Source organism: Aspergillus sydowii (assembly GCF_001890705.1).
Source record: "Aspergillus sydowii CBS 593.65 unplaced genomic scaffold ASPSYscaffold_5, whole genome shotgun sequence".
NCBI lineage: Eukaryota > Fungi > Ascomycota > Eurotiomycetes > Eurotiales > Aspergillaceae > Aspergillus > Aspergillus sydowii.
Genome location: NW_024467863.1, coordinates 2,065,728 through 2,082,439, shown reverse-complemented (window position 1 = coordinate 2,082,439; position 16,712 = coordinate 2,065,728). Strand labels below are relative to the sequence as shown.

The following is a 16,712-nucleotide window of genomic DNA, read 5'->3' as shown; positions in this document are numbered from 1 at the left end:
TAACTTGACATTTGCTAAATGCACTAGTTTTCCTTGTTGTGTACTGTAGAATAAATCACAAGAGACGCAACTCATTCGGGGTCTATAGCGCCCGCTACGCAAAGAGCAATACTTCCAACGGCCTCGCGGGCTGATTCATGCTGTGTAAACTCGTTCGGATACCTCATGTTGGCTTGATTGTGACCAAAGGTCGAGTCAAGACAGAAGAGGTTTCGATCTCGCTTGGTCGGGCCGATAGATCAACAAACAGTTGATACCAAGTGAGCCTCTTTTCCCCGCAACCAGAGGCAGCAACCAACCACTTAAACATACGTCTCAGACTCAAGATAACTGGGTTAATCCAGAGTATGCCTGACAGTTTTTGAGCCTCACGCGTCGCAATTAATCCAGTCCCACTTGAGTGCATTGTTGACTCGCTTGCAGCCTATGATGTGTCGCGGCTGAAATAACCGAGCCTCAAGGCGCGAGTCCAAACTCTTGATAGCGCCTCCTAGCGCGGATCAAGCCTTTATATCTCGACACACCCCAAGCCACTCTCTCCCCCACTTCCCATGTTAGATTTCCTGGTTTTCATTCGAACCTCATATTTGATACACAATTAACAACAATCAGCCCTGAGCAAACCTAGACAGAGGGCAGGATCATGACAGGCCAAACACTCATCCTCGACATCTGGCGTCTCGTCTTCGAGCACGTCGAGAGAGAAAATCTCTACGACGTATGCCAAACCTGCAAATCCTTCAACGCCATCGCAACCCCCATTCTCTACCGCACTATTTCGCTCATCGCGCCCGAGCCGGATCGCATGGGACACCTACCATGGCACAAGAGAGTGGAGGAACCCGTCTTTACGCTCAAGAACTCCCCGCTCAAACGATACTGGCACCTTCTCTCGCGGCTGGAGGACGAGCTCAACGACGCGCTGAGAGACTACGTGCAGGAACTAGATCTCTCGACTTCACTAGGTCCTGGTCAGTTTGATCAGCGATTCCTGAAACATCTTCTTGAAGATGGTCGGCTGCCGAGGTTGATTGGGCGACTGCCGAATCTCCGTAGGGTCACGATCGGTGTTGAGGAGCTCCAGACTGAGGAGGTGATTCGCGCTATAGCAGACCATACCAGGAAACCCGAGCTCAGTTTGCAAACCTACATTGGCCGCGGAAACACCTTTTACCATGAAGAGCATGTCCAACCACTTCTACTCCCCTGCATAGCGCGTCTCCGACTCTCCCTGAACCCGTTCGACCAGCACAACGACGAAAACCGCTGCGTCACCGCCGCGCAAAAGCTCATATTCAACAGCCCAAACCTGCGCTCCCTCTCACTCACTCTCTGGTGGCGCTACGGCGGGTGCGTTGTCTCCCGCCTCCAGTACCCAGTCACGACTTCATTCCAGTTCACGGGTAATGAAGTCTTCCCACCCATCGAGTCACTGTCGCTAGATGGCTACGGGAACCGAATGCGCGACGACGAGTGGACGCACTGGCGCGATCGCTTCGACTGGTCGAAGCTGCGCAGTCTGACGCTGGGGCCACAGGATGCCTCGGGGATTCTGGATCGTTTTGCGGGGTATGCCACGGCGCTTACTTCACTTGAGGTTAGGGCGTACGTAGGTGAGAGGGGTGAGAATCGTGCGGGGCTTGAGGCTCTTTTGTATGCTTTTGGGTCGTTGAGGACGCTGAAACTTGAGGGGTATATTTGTTCTGTGGAGGCGGTTGCTCAGCATAAGGGGTTGGAAGAGCTTTGGTTGCATGAGGATGAGTCGGCTAGTGCTGCAATGGAGCGGAGGGTTCTCACGGCGGATGATCTCGAGTACCTCGATAGGGCGTGTCAGAAATTGAAGATTTTGAAAGTCGATATCAAGCGGCGCGATGATAAACTGGTAAGCTCACGCCACAATTCACCCGTTTCGACCTTATTAACAAGGACCAGCCCACAGACGTCCTCTCAAAACTCGCAACCCGTTTCAAAAATCTCCAATCTCTCTCACTCCATTTCGAGCTCGGCCTCCGACATACAAAGCACCCAATAACCCCAACCATAAACTACACCTCCGCCCGAACCATCAGCCAATCCTTCTTCAACGAGCGCAAACAATCCAGCCTAAACACCGCTCCATTCACTCTAACCCTCTGGACAGGAAGCTCCCACCGGCGCTGGCCACAGTGGGAACCGCCCTACGTATCCTTCGAGAAGCTATACACCGCAACCTACGAGATCTGTTACCCGACGGATGCGGAGAAAGACAGCGACGAGGTGTATGTGCGGCATTTGGAGAAAGAGGAGCTGGAATGCCTGAGTTCAAGACCGGGTACGAATCGCAGTACGTTTGGTGGACCCTTGTATGAAAGTATGCAACTTCGGAAGCGCGTCGAGGCGGCCGTGGAGGGGCCGCCGACAGAGGTGCACGGCCCTGCTCAGTCGGGGTTTGGAGCAGCAGCAGGGGCAGGGTTTAGGTACGTCACCGTGAAACTGATTCCGAACTAATGCCCTGTTTGGCTGAATGCTGACTGAGTATACAGTGTTTTTGCGGGCGTTAATGGGAGGGTTAGCCCGGCTTTCGGAAGGCCAGCCGGAAAGTAGTGATCTAGTAGGCGCATGCCGGAGTTTTGAGATTGGATGGGAAAGGAGCGGGCCATCCTAGATATATATCCATGGCTTACGTAGGTACTGTACAAATTATGCACACTGTACATATATAATATTATATAGCTATATAAGAAGTTAGATATATATAATTATAGAAGATCTCTGTAGAAGATTATAGATTTATTTTTCACAGAGTAAGGAAACTCCTGTTCATGGTCCCTCCATCAATGCCATGTGTCATTAGCTTCCCTTTCCGTCATCCACGTATCTGTGCCTTGCAGGCCATACGGCGGTTCATAGACGCACAGTCCGTTCCATACTGTTCAATGAGACAGAAGAGAATATCTGCGCGGCCAAATCCTTCGTTTGCCGCCCGCACCTGTCACACAGGGCTCAAGAGTACATTTGCTGTTCACTATCTGTCCATTGGCTTCATACGCACCGGCGAGTGCATGCTGAGGAGCAAGTTGATCAGGGTGCTCTTCAGCTATTGTCCTTTCCCAGACTGCAACCACTTGCTCCAGCAGCTCCACTCCTTGCTTGATCTGTCCATTATTTTGATATGCACCCGCGAGCGCATGCTGAGAAGCGAGTCGAGAGGGGATCGATTGAGGGCAGGATTTGGATGGGAAGGCTATTTTTGACGAGTTGGTAAACTTTTTACGGGCTGAATCGACTGTGCCTTTGGAAATAGCCGAGCTGGGTACGAGCTCCGGAGCGGGGTCAGTGGGATTTTGGCGCTTCCTGTACGCCGCACGTTGCTAAGCCTTGCACGTCAGCCTCATGCCTCGGCTTTACCGGTTCTCTCCGTTACAAAGTATATAACCTGCCAAGGCTGGGTTTTAGTGGGTTGAGTTGACGCAGACCGTGAATCTCAACTCCGTGTCCCATGCTGGTTGGCACCCTAGCACAGGCAGGGGGATTTATCTCACGGAATGGAAACCGTTCCTCGAGACGCCGTCGGATCTTGCTTCAACTTGTCCGGTGGGAGCTTTTAGCCCTCTGACATGCCCGTGACTAATGTAGGAATCTGCTACTGGGTTGGTGTACAAGAGGTAAGCCCGACGTCGGACCGACCGGATTCCAGATCCGAAGCTGTCATTTCTACTCCGCATGACGTTGCATGGTTTAGGCGATGTCCACAAATAATAACGATGACAAGCATAACCTTTTTGGAATCTTGTGCGCCTTATAGGGCACGCCTTCCTACCTAGCTTCCCCAATCTCCCCTCTTATTTTTCTCCATTTAGTGTGGATAAACCGGAGCAGCGGCCGAAGTCAAATGGCCCCCGCTCACAGGCGTCACACTCGGATATGAAGTTACAATGAAAGGCCCCGCAGCTCCTAGGCGACTTGTCCATTGAGAGAATCGTTACTCCAGGAGGCGGCTAAAATCCGCTAGTTCACGCTAGCAGGACCAGCAACTCAGCCTTGGTCGGCCAAAAAAAAAGCTGTTTAACAGCCAGCGGAGATGCCACAGCAGAGCCTGCTCATCAACCTTCCCTCTGCACTGTCACGGCCACCATGCGACACCCACAAACAACCCGACGCCGCATTCGAACCTTTACACGACGTTCGCGCACCGGATGCGACACCTGCAAGATCCGCCGGGTGAAATGCGACGAGACGCCAGGGTCCTGCCGCAACTGCACCTCGACCGGCCGCCAATGCGATGGATATGAGTTGGCCCAGTTACCGCGACAGCGGGCCTCCATTTCACCCACGATATCCTCAGCGCTGGCCGCTAACAATGCACTCCCGGGGCGAAGCGCAGACGAGCGGTGCTGTTTCCACGTCTTTCAGACCCGCACGATCCCCATGTTTGTTAGCCTGTTCGAGTCAGATCTATGGAGGGTTGTGCTTCAGATGTCGCAGAGCGACCCTTCGGTCTGTCATGCTGTCGTAGCTTTTAGCGCGCTGCATCAGGAGACCCTCATTTGTCACTTGCCAGCTATGAGAACGTCACGCTGGTATTTTGCATTGCAGCAATATGGACGGGCGCTGAGGTTATTGGTGCGCCGGCTTGGCTCCAATGATCCGCAGTTGAAATGCGTAATCCTTGTCTGCTGCATTATCTTTGTGCTCTTTGAGCTTCTGAATGGCAATCATGAGGGTGTTCTCGTCCACCTGCAGAATGGAGTCAACGTGCTGGCCAACACATTAGACGCCAGGATAGAGACAGCGCGTGCGTCTCTCATCTGCGGCGAAATCCATCCATCAGGACCCAACAACGCACAACTAGAGGTAGTGATACGGCGAACAATCGCTCATCTGGACGTGCAGTCTGGCTACTTTGATCGTGAATCGCGGTTTCTGAACATCTACCCTTGCTATGGAGACCCCGTTAATCTTGACTACTGCACCGTCTGGTTCGACAGCCTATACGGCGCCAAGGAAACGCTTGATCCGCTCTTAAACAACGTTCTCTGTATCTGGCGAGTGGGCCAGCCGATCCTACGTAACATGGATGGCAGCGAAACCGCCACTGCCGCGTACGAGTACCTTCTAGCAGAACGCCACAGGATGTGGACCTATCTCGCCCGTCACATCGCGGCCTTCAACGACTTCCTCCTCCGCCACCCACCAGCGACAGAACGAGACCGCCGAAGCCGTGATGTCATCCTCCTTCATCATCTTGTCTTCCACATGAACATTAAATCCTGCGTAAGTCTCTTTGAGATGATCTTCGACGAGATGCACGCTGAGTGGACGCAACTGGTTAATCTTATCCACGGCATCGTTAATAGCGCCATTACCGAATTTGGATACCCACTACCTAATATTGTCTTCGATGTTGGTATCACCCTCCCCTTGAACTGGGCTGTCCTTAAATGCCGCGACCCTGTCCTCCGGCAGCGAGCGCTCGATCTCCAGCGGTTATGGCTGCATTTGGAGGGCCTGCATAGCACCGTCTCGTTTATGAATGTGGGGCAGCAGGTTGCGCATATTGAGAGCGCGGGAATGGATCCTGTTACCGGGGTTATTCCTGAGGAGGCGCGCATACGTACCGTTAATATTGAGATAGACAAGGATCGGAAGAGGGGCAAGTTGGTTTATAGTCTGTCAGATCCAACGGCAGAAGAGTTGGCCGTTTGTGAGCGGTGGTTTGATTACGATGATGGCGTCGCTGGGTATCAGCAGCAGCATGGTTCCAGGTCGTCGAGTCTCCGCCCAAAACAAAAGCCACCGTCCGAGACGTCTACCTCGTTGTCCACGCCTAACCATAGGTTGCCCTGACGTACGCTGTGCGTTAAACAGCCTGGCTAATCAGGGGGCCATCCTGGTCGGGAACACGAACAGGAGTTTCCTGGCTCTGTGAAAAATGAATCTATAGTCTTCCATGGAGATCTTCTATAGTTATACATGCCTGACTTCTTATATAGCTATATAATATTATATATATATATAACTAGTAGGTCTTATTCTTCCTCTTAAATCTTAATAAATAAGAGATAAAAGACAGTATATAAAGATTAATAAGATAGATAGATAAATTTATAAATTAAGATATTAGGAAATAATTACTTATAGTTTTAAGCAGGTAGTCTATTATAATATATAACCCTAAGTCACTGGAGGACTTATTAGGAAACCGGAATCCAGAGCCAATGCTCGAGATCACTGGCAATAAAACGTTAGCAGATTGTCAGTTTAGATTCCGGCTTGCCGAGCGAGATCTAGCGGTTGATGGAACTCATGGGTTGTAGCTCGTTTCTACTAGATGATGTAGCGAGATTTTCACTTCCGACCTTGGCCAGTTCGATGTCCGAAAATTCGCCAATCCACTCCGGAGGTAGGATCTTGACTGGCCCTTCCGACGCTAGGAGATGGCGCTCTCTTACTTGAACGACGACATTGTCTGTTAATCTCTTAAGGGCAGCCTTATAGTAGGCTTTCAGAATGTCGTAGATGTCATGGACGGCTTGATCCTCGTTGCTTAGATGAAGGCGACTCATCACTTGGTTCAAAAGTAATGTTCGTTATCTTGAAGACCCATGCCGCGAAGCCTTGCACTGACCCGCCTTCTTAGATGGAAAAAGCAGTTTCTGGAAAGTAATTATTGACAGTCTGTAGTATCTCTTGTTTCTCATCCCTAAGGATTTGCGTTAGAGAGTCCATGGCACGTCGAAGAGCTGATCTTTCAAGCCCTGGGAGACGGGCTCTTAGATTCTGCTTCAAGTCGTTATCAGGGATTTTGACCTCTAAAATCGCGATAGAGCGCACGTATCCAGTCATAGATGTTTTCCGCCTCGCCACTGCTTGAAGGGCGGAGGAACTCCACATCAAAAACTCATCTTGTACTGTACGAAAAGCTCTTGCGTGTCCATCGCGGTTCATGTCTTCTGCAAATTTCTCATTCAGCTCGCGAATCCGTAGTCGGAGCTTTAGAGTGCGATTGGCGGATAATATTCGCCATAGTTGCCGCTCAGCGCTCTAGTGACACCGGTCTGGTATGTCGGTGCGATATGTATGCCCTCGGCGTCGGCGTTGTTGACTTTCGGCCTTCGATTTATCAGAAGCACGGCGGCGGATTATCTCGGGTTTTGACATAACGGGTGTTTGTACACTTCTCTTGTAAGAACAGGGGTCATGTTCTGTTCAAAATCTAGGAGACCTTAGCTTCATTTATACTGTGCACTCACCCTGAGAGGTTGAGGTGGCTCACCGTGTGAGCGGGTTGAACTGTTGGCACGGCTGATCGGTGTTTCACCCAGCCCTCTAAAATCCATGATAGTACAGGAAATAAGAATATCAGTTTTTGTTTTATTGAGAGCTTTGGAAGGGCTACAGTACTATAGATTCGCTACGAGTGGTTGCAAGGCAATTAGAAATAGCTGGGGCTATCATCTCCATCCCTTCTCAGAAAAATATTATGAGACATTCTTGCACTGTATATCAATGGGGAAATTGGAGTATGAGAATTCAACTTGGCGCGATGGCGTCTTTCATATCTAATCATAGTGTTATCTTCAACATTCGCCTGTAGCCCTTCAATCATTTCCAAGACCATAAGCTTCGGATCTTGTTCTCTAATCGGTAGGTCATTTGCCAGCTGTCGGAAATTTCAGACAACCCTGATACCGCAGCTCCAGTCATCGTCCTTTGCTTGTCGTGGAGTGAGCTTCACTTGGGTTACTCGTTGCGCCAAATTGAATAGAGAAAAGTACTTACCACTTCCCTGTAGAGTGTGCTCGGCTTCTGGCCGTAGCAAGCTTCCCATCCGCAAGCCTGATCTAGACCCAGTCGCAGGGGAAAATGGCATGTGAGAGGCTTATTACGCGCAGATATACGCGCTTTGGGGCTGGCACGCCGTTCAAAAACCTAGACTGCTTAGTACTTCCCACAGCTCCAACAGATCGCAGATCCGGAGGCTCCACGGGGCAGTGGTTGCTGAGTGTCCACGACAGTCGGCTTATGGGTCTCATGAGGCACATTAGAGAGTCTAAAGCGTGAAATGGAACATGTCTGCTGGAGTATTCCTTGCTTCGCCTGTCCCCGCTTGCATAGATGCTACGTCCTGTACAGAAGGGAAGAGAAGGTGTCATGACCACAAAGGTTTCCTACACTTTGACGGAATCAGAGTAAAAGTTCCAAAGTAGTGACGCCCCATGACCATGTTTGACATTACGTGTTTGCTGTAGAGTCCCGGAGGCATGACCGGAAAGCTACGTGGGATCTCAACAGCCCTAATCCAGGCACCTACAACATAAGGTTTTCGGACCTGACATGATCAGAATTAACGTTCTGCACACAGGTTGCGTGGTCCGCAGGGACTATGGTATGAAAGTCAAATGTGACTCTTACAGAAATGAGGGCTCACGCATCTCCCTCCCTCGCATCCACCTCTTTCTTCCTCTCCATACAATCCACACCATCTATTCTCATTTTACCGTCACATATCTATCAGATACCCTGCTATCAAACATCCTCCTCAGAGGCATCATTACTTCTCGGGAGACTATCTAAGGAAATTAATATCAAACTACCAACCTACTACAACAACCTACCACAAAGCAACAAACCAAACCAAAATGACCCTCCGCCACACCATCCGCGACAGTCTCCGCCCCCTCTGCACGCTGATTGAAAAGACCTTTCGCAGAACTATCAAAGCGCAAAAATTCCGACGCCTCCAACACCGCCTCTTCGGGCTAACCATCACCGAATGGCGCATGCTAAGCGTATACCTCTCCTGCCGAGAAACCATGGGCATCGGCGTGCAGAGGCAAGGGTGGATAAGGGAGGAGATTTCTCATCTTGAAGACGAGCTAGCGCGTATTGAGTTTAGCGAGTCAGATCCGGCCATGGTGGATCTTGCCATCGAGTGGTGGGAGATGTGCGAGGAGGCGGTTGAGAATATGGGCTTTTGTGATCGGACGCTGGGTTTGTTGCGGGAGGCGCAGAGGGGGCTTGCGCATACGCCTATCTATCGTGGGATGTACGATACGAGGAAGAAGAAGAAGGGGATGTGGCACTTGTCGCCGTGGTTGAGGGCGAGATGTGCGAAGGCTGGTGGGTGCTGTGGACGGGCTTGTCAGTGATGTTCGAGGGAGAGAGACCATTTGTTTAAGATGTGGAGGGGGCATTGTACGGCTGCTTGTCGGTGCTGTATCGAGCATAGTGGTGTGGATATGACGGTTGATATCTTGGATTGTGCCCAGGGTTGGGGATTTGATATCGGGCCTGAGAGAGAGCATAAGCATGGGAGGGCGGTGGTTGAAGGGCTTGTCTGGGGTCCTGTTGATTGATCGTGACCTGTCGATGTAAACATTCAAAGACGTTGGACATGTGTTTCTTTTTCTTCTCGTTGATGCTACCGTCTGAATGTACTATATTGAAAATGTTTGTTATTGGTAGCATCACACTTTATATGAACTTGTCCCCGCGAGTGTCGGGAATGCGAATACTACAACCTTGCCTACCTTGATATCAAGCATCTATAGAAACAATTGTGTCTGTTGCTTATGCAAACCATTCTCCTGGAACTCACGCTGGTTGAACGGTAACTATTCATTCTGTGACAATGTGTTTATATGGCCCACATAATTAAGAGGAATATGTGGTAGACCATTAAATATATACCCAACGTCATTCAAGCGCGATAAATCACAAGCAGGCTAATAAACGCTTCGTCAATAACCAGAAAAGTAGCCACCATGACTACACAATCAAACCCTATATCAAGCCTTTCCCTTCGCCGTTCCACTCGTCTGGCCATAATCCAACCTCTCCCACTTCATAAGCAGCGAACAAACCAAACAAATCGCACCCCCAGCAACAACAAGGTAGAACTCCCTCCCAATAACCTCCGACACAGCCTCCACACCCCGTTTAATCACCTCAGGGTCTCGAGACTGCCACACAACCGACGAAACACCAGCAAGCGCTTCTCGCAGATCATGCTCCGAGTACCCCCGACCCTCCAAGGCCTCATTCAGCAGGTTATATCCAACATTATGGAAAATACAACCCGCGACAGCAAGAACGATCGCGATAGCGCCCATCTGAGCCATATTGAACAAGATGGCCGAGTCGACGCGGTCCCGCGGGGATTTCTGGTTCATGACGTTTGAGATCCCCACGCCGTGCTGGAAGGAGCAGCCGACGCCGATTCCTATGAGTGCTTCCAGCCCCATGATTGTTGATTCGATGGTTGATGGCTTGGGCATCAGAGTTGCCATGGCCGCTGCGGCGGAGATAGTGGCCAACCCCGCGAGGAGGTATACGGGTGCGTAGCGGCCGATCTTCGGGAGGGAGCCGCCGACGAAGATGACGACTGCGATGAAGACGAGGATGAAAGGGAGGATGCGGACGGTTTGTTGGAGGGCGTCGTGGCCGCGGGCGAAGGCGAAGTAGAGGGGTGTGTAGTAGAGGGTTACAGCGTAAGAAGCGCCCGCGCAGCCCGAGGCGAACCAGAGCGGGAGGAGGTCGATGCGTTGCAGGAGGTGCAGGGGGATAGAGCGTTCTTCGCGCGTGGTGAAGATGCAGAGGGATTGTTGGAGGAACCAGGCTATTGTGATGACGCCGAAAAGGACCCAGACGGCGATGGTCGCGGCGTCGGACCAGCGCCAGACGGAGCCGGATAATTCGAGGGCTACCGCGAAGAGGACGGGGGAGGCCATGTTGAGGAGGAGGCCGATGGGGTCCATTTTGATGATTCGTTGGAGGATGGGGATGTCGGGGCCTAGGTGCTTGCTTGGGATGCAGAGGAGACTGAGGACCAGGGCGAGGCCGACCCAGGGCAGGTTCATATAGAAGGCCCAGCGCCAGGTGGTGTGGTGGTTGGCAGCTAGGGCTGAGCCAATGGGGCCTCCTATCACCAGGCCGATGGCCCAGGTTGCACTGAGCAGACCGAATAGACGGGGGGTCTCGGTGGGAGATGCGAAGACGGCGACAAATGTCAGGTTACTATCTGGTCAGTGGGTGTCAAGGTGTCAAGTAGAGAGAAGGATGTACCTTTGATAGACAATCGCACCGGACACGCCCATGATGATGCGGCCGACAATGACAGCAGAGATATTCGGCGCAGCCCCAGCAACAGCAGCACCAGCCATGAAGATCACGACATTCACAATGTAGATCCAGCGCATATTGAAGCAATACAGGATCTTGCGTGACAGTCCAAGGACAGCAAAGCTGGCCAAGCTGTAGGACAGACCGATCCATGGGAGGAGCTCTATGTTGCCAAACGCCTCGTACAGACGGGCCTGGATGTTGGCGACATTACTGACATCGTATCCTGTTGTCATTAGGGATGAGTTACACTGATCGAGTAGGGCAAGTACCGCTGATTACAGTCGTCAGTAGCAGCACAACAATGCTGCCCTTCCATTTCCAAGCAGGCATATCCCCGCGGGCGCTAACAGGAGCAGGCTGGACAGGCTCGCTGGCGTCGGCCTTTTGGTCGGTCCCTGTGGACTCGGTACTGGGTGTACTACTTTCGGCCATTATTGTTGACGACTCTGTGGTCCGATTTGGCAAAGGATCCCACAAACCTCAGTCACGCAGGGAAGAGCTGAAGAGAATAGTTGTCCTTATAGCCTGAATCAGCCCCCAACCGCTGCGCCCACGTGTGGTGTGCTTTGTACATTGATGCTAGTGGCAGTGCTTAATGCGCGCCGAATGCTGCCCGATCCGGCATAAGATGACCCTCGCCCCAGCGATCACTCCGATTAAGTGCGTGAAGTGCGGCGCTATATATCCATCGGGAAGTCCACCTCCGATGCACAATGATCTGCTATCCCGCAAATAGCAACTGTGGTTTAGGGCTGACTGTGTCTTTGTTGTCTTTGTTGGCAATGCAGGCTGTGCCACCGGCTTATAAGCGTATCAGACGCCAGACAGTTGTTGGTGGCTTTTCTGCTGCATAGTTCAGCGCCAATCTAGTGCGACCGCTGACCTGTCACCCCATCCAGCCGCATTGTCATGTTCGGGGCTTCCTGCACTGATTAAAATCTGTAGCAGTACCCAATCTGGGGAGATGGTGCACGAGTCTTGCATCACAACCCATAGGGCCAGAAGAGCACAGGATCCCAAAGTGTGGTCCAGACCTTGGTTATTATAAACTATCTTATATACTATGATATTACTTCCCATTCCATAACGCCGTGGGCATTTCAGAATAACCAAAATATGGCCGACGGTGGATCAGTTACACCCCCCCCCCCCCCCCCCCCCCCCCCCCTCCCTTTGTTCGGTACGTTAAATGTGTACAGATACGGAATCGCCCGTGAAAGCCCAGCTGTTAAGTATCATGCACCACCATGGCTCTGGGCCAGCAACAAGAGCGAGGATTAATCTGAGTAGCTGTCAAGACACAGAGCCCGCATTACATTTTATGTTGTGCCTAGACGCAGTTTTGCCGAGTAGCATAGTGACTGGTTGGTACATCAAGGTATGGACAGTCTGCTAGTGAGTATCAAAAACATTTGGCAGTGTGATTTAGTGAAACGAGTTGACTATGCCATTCCAAAAACCAACTCGAAAACCTCGAATGGACGAAATCTCAGCAGAGGTAGCGACGGAGGTAGCTCGTCTGTACCTCAAGACTCTGCTCACGGTAACTGCCTACGTAGGCGTCGAAATGACCCCCTGGGAGAATGTGGAGACTCTTGGGCTCCATCGCCTCTCCGTATGCTTTCAAGGCCAGATCAGTCGGGGCGACTCGGTCGTTTTCAGGAACAACCATGAGGAGGGGCGTCGGGGAGATATGCTTCATATATGTAGCAGGAATGTACCCCCTCAAAGCCTCCAATCTGCGAGACGATCAGTGGCGACGTGGATATCTAAAAGGAGAACAGGACTTACGACTTGACTGTGATGGAATTCTCCCATTTCGTCCCCTGGCCATGTTTGGTGAAGAACTGATAACTGTCTGCCGATGGGAGCGCCGATTGCGCCAGTGGGTTTTCATGCACCACTGGCAGGCGTTGTGGTGCCTCTCCAGCTGCTACTCCCAGTCGATCTGTAAGACAGGCCAGGCCGTCAGTAAATGTTCCATATGTTTATGATACCTTGTTTCGCGTCTGTTTCTGACCTTTCTGAATCAGATCATCCACCAGCGGGACAAAATCCGGCCGAATCAAGCGGTGGAAATTCTCCCATCCATCAACCATAGGCACCTGGCTAACGACAACCTTGACTCTGCGATCTATGGCTCCCACGCACAGGACATGCCCGCCACTATACGAGGTTCCCCACACCCCAATCCTGTCTGGGTTAATGTCGGACAGGGTCTGGAGATATGTAATCGCATCCGAATAGTCGCTGATCTGCTGCGCGGGGATTATCTCCTGTCGAGGTTGAGTTGGTTGGTTATCGCTGTCACCGAACCCGCGGTGGTCGTAGACTAAGCAGGCTATGGGGAGATGGTGGGAAAAGTGATCTGCAAAGCTAGGGAGGAGCATCTCTTTGACAGCGGAGAACCCGTGGGCCATAACCAGACATGGAAGAGCACCGGAAACGGGGCTGGATGGCTTGTATAACCATCCTCGCAGGGTGGTCTGGTCCGCAGTCTTGAAGCAGACGTCTTCTCTTGGCATGATGACGGCAGGCTATTGGGATACAGAGAGTTCAGTAGGGGAAGATAGCTTTGGCAGTCTATGAGTGATCGTCAAGAGACTCGTAGGTGACTCTGTCGCTCGGACGATATAACTCTACAATCCATTTGGTATATTCGGTCCGATATCTGATGACGTCGCAGTATTATTAAACAATGACGCTTGCACTCCGGTATCATTCGTGACTACCTGAGGCCAGAACCCGAGAGAATCTCGTCGGAATTAAATAATCGATCTAGGAATAAATCTTTGCCCTGTAGGCTCTACTGCCCAGATAATGCCATCAGTCCCCAGATCACACTGGGCAACTAAGTCCTCTCCGGCGAGATCACCCCGCGGGTTCGACGTATACTCATATTATCAGCCTTGCTTTTCGCAGGCATTCTTTTAGTCTCAGATCATCCAGTCGTTGTTTTGCAAAATACACTCCGATGCAGTGCGACCGTCTAGGGCATACAGCTTGTCACTGCTGTCTACCACACCATCAAAAGGCACAAGTGTCCGCGTCGATGCTTGCAATGATACCATAATTGCCCAGGCAATGAATATTTCAACTACGTAGTGAAGGCTTCAGGAAGACAGAAGCCTCATGGTCTCCAACGTGTGTTTTTCAACTACGGACGGAATCCCCAGGGCCCGCAGTTGTCCCATAATCCCATGGTTCGTCACGTCCTTCCCGTCATAATTCAAGAGATAGACTCCATCGCCGACCTGACCAGTTGATGATCGTGCAATTTGGACCTCCTCCATACCCGGGCCGCTCTTCTTGTTCCACCCCCTGGGCGGGAAGCTGGGAGATGTGGACAGGAAAACACTCCATTCCCCGCTCTCTGAGGCACTCATCGCCAGAGGCTTCATAAGAAGGCCAAACATGGTACCGGCTATACTTCCCCAGCTGTGCTTAAGCAGCGGCGTAGCCACAAACCCGGGAAACTCGTGAATGAAGCTGATACTCGGGTGTTTTGAAGCCAGCACCTCGAATAGGACCGATGTCATCGTTGCAGGGTACGAAGTGCTGGCTGCGAGAGAGAAATGCCGTTTCAGATCCAAGTTGTCTTCCTTGATTAGATCTTCTTTGCCTGCAGCAAGAACGCTCAAGACACGCGCGTCCTCGGACTTTTCCAGTGACGGCATCAGGTTGTAAACGAATCGCATCCGGCTGTAGTATCGGAGGATATGGTTGCGATCAATTCCCGATGGAGTTTCTGGTTCTGTTAGGAGGGCTCTGTCCCTTCTGGCGTACCCGTTACGGCTTACCCTGTTTTCTGAGAGCAAGAGCTCCTGGAGTAAGAAACAGGAGGTCGATGGCAGCTTGGTCCCCGGCAATGTCGCTACAGACCCAGTCTACAGCGTGAAGATCACAGACGTCGCAGGACTTGAATATATAGGACCCATTTGGATTGCTCGTCTTCAGCTCCTCGACTACTCTGTGACCGGCTGCGTCGTTACGGCCGATGATGTAGATGGTTGGTGACTCGAGGGCCGACGCAAGGTGTTTAGCAGCGTGCTCTCCTATCCCGCTGGTGCCTCCGACGAAGACAGCCACCATCTTGGGCAGCTTCTCCTTGAGCGATGCATTCCACTTGCGAGCGTCATATAGGCTAAATGTCATTGTCCGGAAGAAATGGAAAGAGATAAAATCTGCATAAATTCAGACCCAGTCCCTCTAGCTATGGGCTTTATCTGATCAGTGAAGATAACTGCCGGTTATAAACGCTGCAGCAGGACCGCGTTATGCTATTGTCCACATGGTTCGGTGGAGGAGCATCATTCCACCATTCGGCCCGAACCTTGGACCAATGGACAACTTGGATATCAGGCCAAAGCGTCATAGATTTATCCATCCAGGCAAGGTTGGCAAGCGGGGCCACCAATTTCTGGTCGAATTTCCACTGTCCAATCAATGGTCCATGGGGCATCGCTGTGGATTGACCTTACACTAACTGTTATGATGAATTATGAACATGAACTAGTTTCTAGTTGTTGAAGCTGGACCTGCAGGCCACTTACGACACTTCATAACAACGTATCAAATATGATATTACTGGGACCGTACTTAGACGACAAAGCCTCATTACTCGCTATTTACGACCCGTTGAACTCCCCAAACCCAAAGCGCAGGAATCTCGCAGAATCCCGCGCTCCAGGGATCCACGAAAGTAAATACATGAGTGCACGATGCCCAAGCGCAAACTTCTCAACGCCCGGTGCCTCTACCAGTCGGACTGATTCCACCAATTTCAACCCGAGATGGAGGGCTTCTAGCGATTTCGGTTCGTCCACGGCCCAGTGGAACTCAGCCCCTGTGTCATTAATGGACTCTATTGGTTTCCGCCTGTTGAGACCTTCTAGCGTCGTTGTATTTATACATTCGAAGAGTAGTTCGCCCCGGGGGAAGGCTTGGCAAAGCCGTTGTATAAGTCGTTTCACATCCCTTTCCGGCAGATAGCATAGTAGTCCCTCCATAACGACGAGGACGGGTCCATTGGTCTCGATATTCTTCATCCAGTCCTCGTCGAGAACGTCAAGTCCCAGAAGAGAGTAATCTCGGCCAGGCAAGCATTCAGGTTGAACCTTTCGTCGAAGCTCGATGGCCTCGGGAAGGTCAATGTCAATCCAGCGAGTGTTCTTACCCCATTTCACCCGCTGCATCCGGCTATCAAAGCCACATGCTAGATGCAGGACTGTGCTCTTGGGATTGCGCTGAAGAAATTCCAAAGTCCATCTGTCAAAATGGCTTGTTCGAAGGGCGATACTGGCGCACTGGTTAGGTGTGGGAACAATCTCGGCAGTGTCCACGTCAAGCCGGTCCAGGATATCTTGAGCGTAGGGATCACCGAGAACGGGTGCAGGGGCACGAACGTCAGCGGCTCTGGCTGCCAGGGTAACCAGGAGGGTTTTGGCGACGCCGTTGAGACTGGCTTCTTCCTTGTTTATCACGTCGGCGTTATTTGAATGGCCATCTTTGTTGGTGGCCATGGTCGTCTGACTTGTTTAGATCAGTGATATCCTGGCAATATCCAGCACTTGTACTTGTACTCCGAACAGTCAACGAAAAGACGC

At 51.4% G+C, this 16,712-nt stretch overlaps 9 protein-coding genes across 9 annotated transcripts; 3 read left to right on the top strand and 6 right to left on the bottom strand.

Moving 5' to 3' along the window:
* Nucleotides 1–643: 643 nt before the first annotated feature.
* On the top strand, nt 644–2,487 carry ASPSYDRAFT_151924 (uncharacterized protein; the record flags this gene model as incomplete). Its single annotated transcript, XM_040842147.1, has 2 exons — nt 644–1,882; nt 1,933–2,487. 2 exons carry the CDS (start codon nt 644–646, stop codon nt 2,485–2,487), a joined length of 1,794 nt encoding a protein of 597 aa, XP_040703005.1.
* Nucleotides 2,488–2,813: 326 nt separating this feature from the next.
* ASPSYDRAFT_31810 (tetratricopeptide repeat protein) lies at nt 2,814–3,480 on the bottom strand (the record flags this gene model as incomplete). Its single annotated transcript, XM_040844911.1, has 3 exons — nt 2,814–2,908; nt 3,032–3,333; nt 3,416–3,480. The coding sequence occupies 3 exons, from the start codon at nt 3,478–3,480 to the stop codon at nt 2,814–2,816; spliced, it is 462 nt and encodes a 153-aa protein (XP_040703004.1).
* Nucleotides 3,481–3,793: 313 nt separating this feature from the next.
* ASPSYDRAFT_45623 (Zn(II)2Cys6 transcription factor) lies at nt 3,794–6,002 on the top strand. Its single transcript, XM_040847081.1, has one exon. It carries the CDS (start codon nt 4,114–4,116, stop codon nt 5,824–5,826), a length of 1,713 nt encoding a protein of 570 aa, XP_040703003.1. The 5' UTR covers nt 3,794–4,113; the 3' UTR covers nt 5,827–6,002.
* A 102-nt stretch (nt 6,003–6,104) lies between these two features.
* ASPSYDRAFT_1177773 (uncharacterized protein) lies at nt 6,105–6,927 on the bottom strand (the record flags this gene model as incomplete). Its single annotated transcript, XM_040840322.1, has 3 exons — nt 6,105–6,547; nt 6,608–6,682; nt 6,714–6,927. 3 exons carry the CDS (start codon nt 6,925–6,927, stop codon nt 6,267–6,269), a joined length of 570 nt encoding a protein of 189 aa, XP_040703002.1. The 3' UTR covers nt 6,105–6,266.
* A 1,694-nt stretch (nt 6,928–8,621) lies between these two features.
* ASPSYDRAFT_132740 (uncharacterized protein) lies at nt 8,622–9,169 on the top strand (the record flags this gene model as incomplete). Its single annotated transcript, XM_040840614.1, has 1 exon — nt 8,622–9,169. The coding sequence occupies one exon, from the start codon at nt 8,622–8,624 to the stop codon at nt 9,129–9,131; it is 510 nt and encodes a 169-aa protein (XP_040703001.1). The 3' UTR covers nt 9,132–9,169.
* Nucleotides 9,170–9,533: 364 nt separating this feature from the next.
* Nucleotides 9,534–11,745, bottom strand: ASPSYDRAFT_45622 (uncharacterized protein). The gene is made up of 3 exons (XM_040847080.1): nt 11,376–11,745; nt 11,047–11,329; nt 9,534–10,998 (listed from the first exon to the last, which is right to left on the bottom strand). The coding sequence occupies exons 1-3, from the start codon at nt 11,536–11,538 to the stop codon at nt 9,771–9,773; spliced, it is 1,674 nt and encodes a 557-aa protein (XP_040703000.1). The 5' UTR covers nt 11,539–11,745; the 3' UTR covers nt 9,534–9,770.
* Nucleotides 11,746–12,417: 672 nt separating this feature from the next.
* ASPSYDRAFT_45620 (alpha/beta hydrolase) lies at nt 12,418–13,593 on the bottom strand. Its single transcript, XM_040847079.1, has 2 exons — nt 13,140–13,593; nt 12,418–13,073 (listed from the first exon to the last, which is right to left on the bottom strand). Exons 1-2 carry the CDS (start codon nt 13,524–13,526, stop codon nt 12,894–12,896), a joined length of 567 nt encoding a protein of 188 aa, XP_040702999.1. The 5' UTR covers nt 13,527–13,593; the 3' UTR covers nt 12,418–12,893.
* A 626-nt stretch (nt 13,594–14,219) lies between these two features.
* ASPSYDRAFT_89908 (uncharacterized protein) lies at nt 14,220–15,261 on the bottom strand (the record flags this gene model as incomplete). The annotated part of the gene is made up of 2 exons (XM_040852244.1): nt 14,220–14,854; nt 14,907–15,261. 2 exons carry the CDS (start codon nt 15,259–15,261, stop codon nt 14,220–14,222), a joined length of 990 nt encoding a protein of 329 aa, XP_040702998.1.
* A 473-nt stretch (nt 15,262–15,734) lies between these two features.
* On the bottom strand, nt 15,735–16,628 carry ASPSYDRAFT_89907 (class I SAM-dependent methyltransferase; the record flags this gene model as incomplete). Its single annotated transcript, XM_040852243.1, has 1 exon — nt 15,735–16,628. The coding sequence occupies one exon, from the start codon at nt 16,626–16,628 to the stop codon at nt 15,735–15,737; it is 894 nt and encodes a 297-aa protein (XP_040702997.1).
* Nucleotides 16,629–16,712: the final 84 nt, after the last annotated feature.

Coding starts and splice junctions, on each gene's coding strand:
- ASPSYDRAFT_45622 (XM_040847080.1), bottom strand. CDS start 11,538: ATGGCCGAAAGTAGTACACCCAGTACCGAGTCCACAGGGACCGACCAA. Junction 11,330..11,375: donor ACTGACGACTGTAATCAGCG/GTACTTGCCCTA, acceptor TAATGACAACAG/GATACGATGTCAGTAATGTC. Junction 10,999..11,046: donor GGTGCGATTGTCTATCAAAG/GTACATCCTTCT, acceptor CTGACCAGATAG/TAACCTGACATTTGTCGCCG.
- ASPSYDRAFT_45620 (XM_040847079.1), bottom strand. CDS start 13,526: ATGGCCCACGGGTTCTCCGCTGTCAAAGAGATGCTCCTCCCTAGCTTT. Junction 13,074..13,139: donor TTGTCCCGCTGGTGGATGAT/CTGATTCAGAAA, acceptor ACATTTACTGAC/GGCCTGGCCTGTCTTACAGA.
- ASPSYDRAFT_45623 (XM_040847081.1), top strand. CDS start 4,114: ATGCGACACCCACAAACAACCCGACGCCGCATTCGAACCTTTACACGA.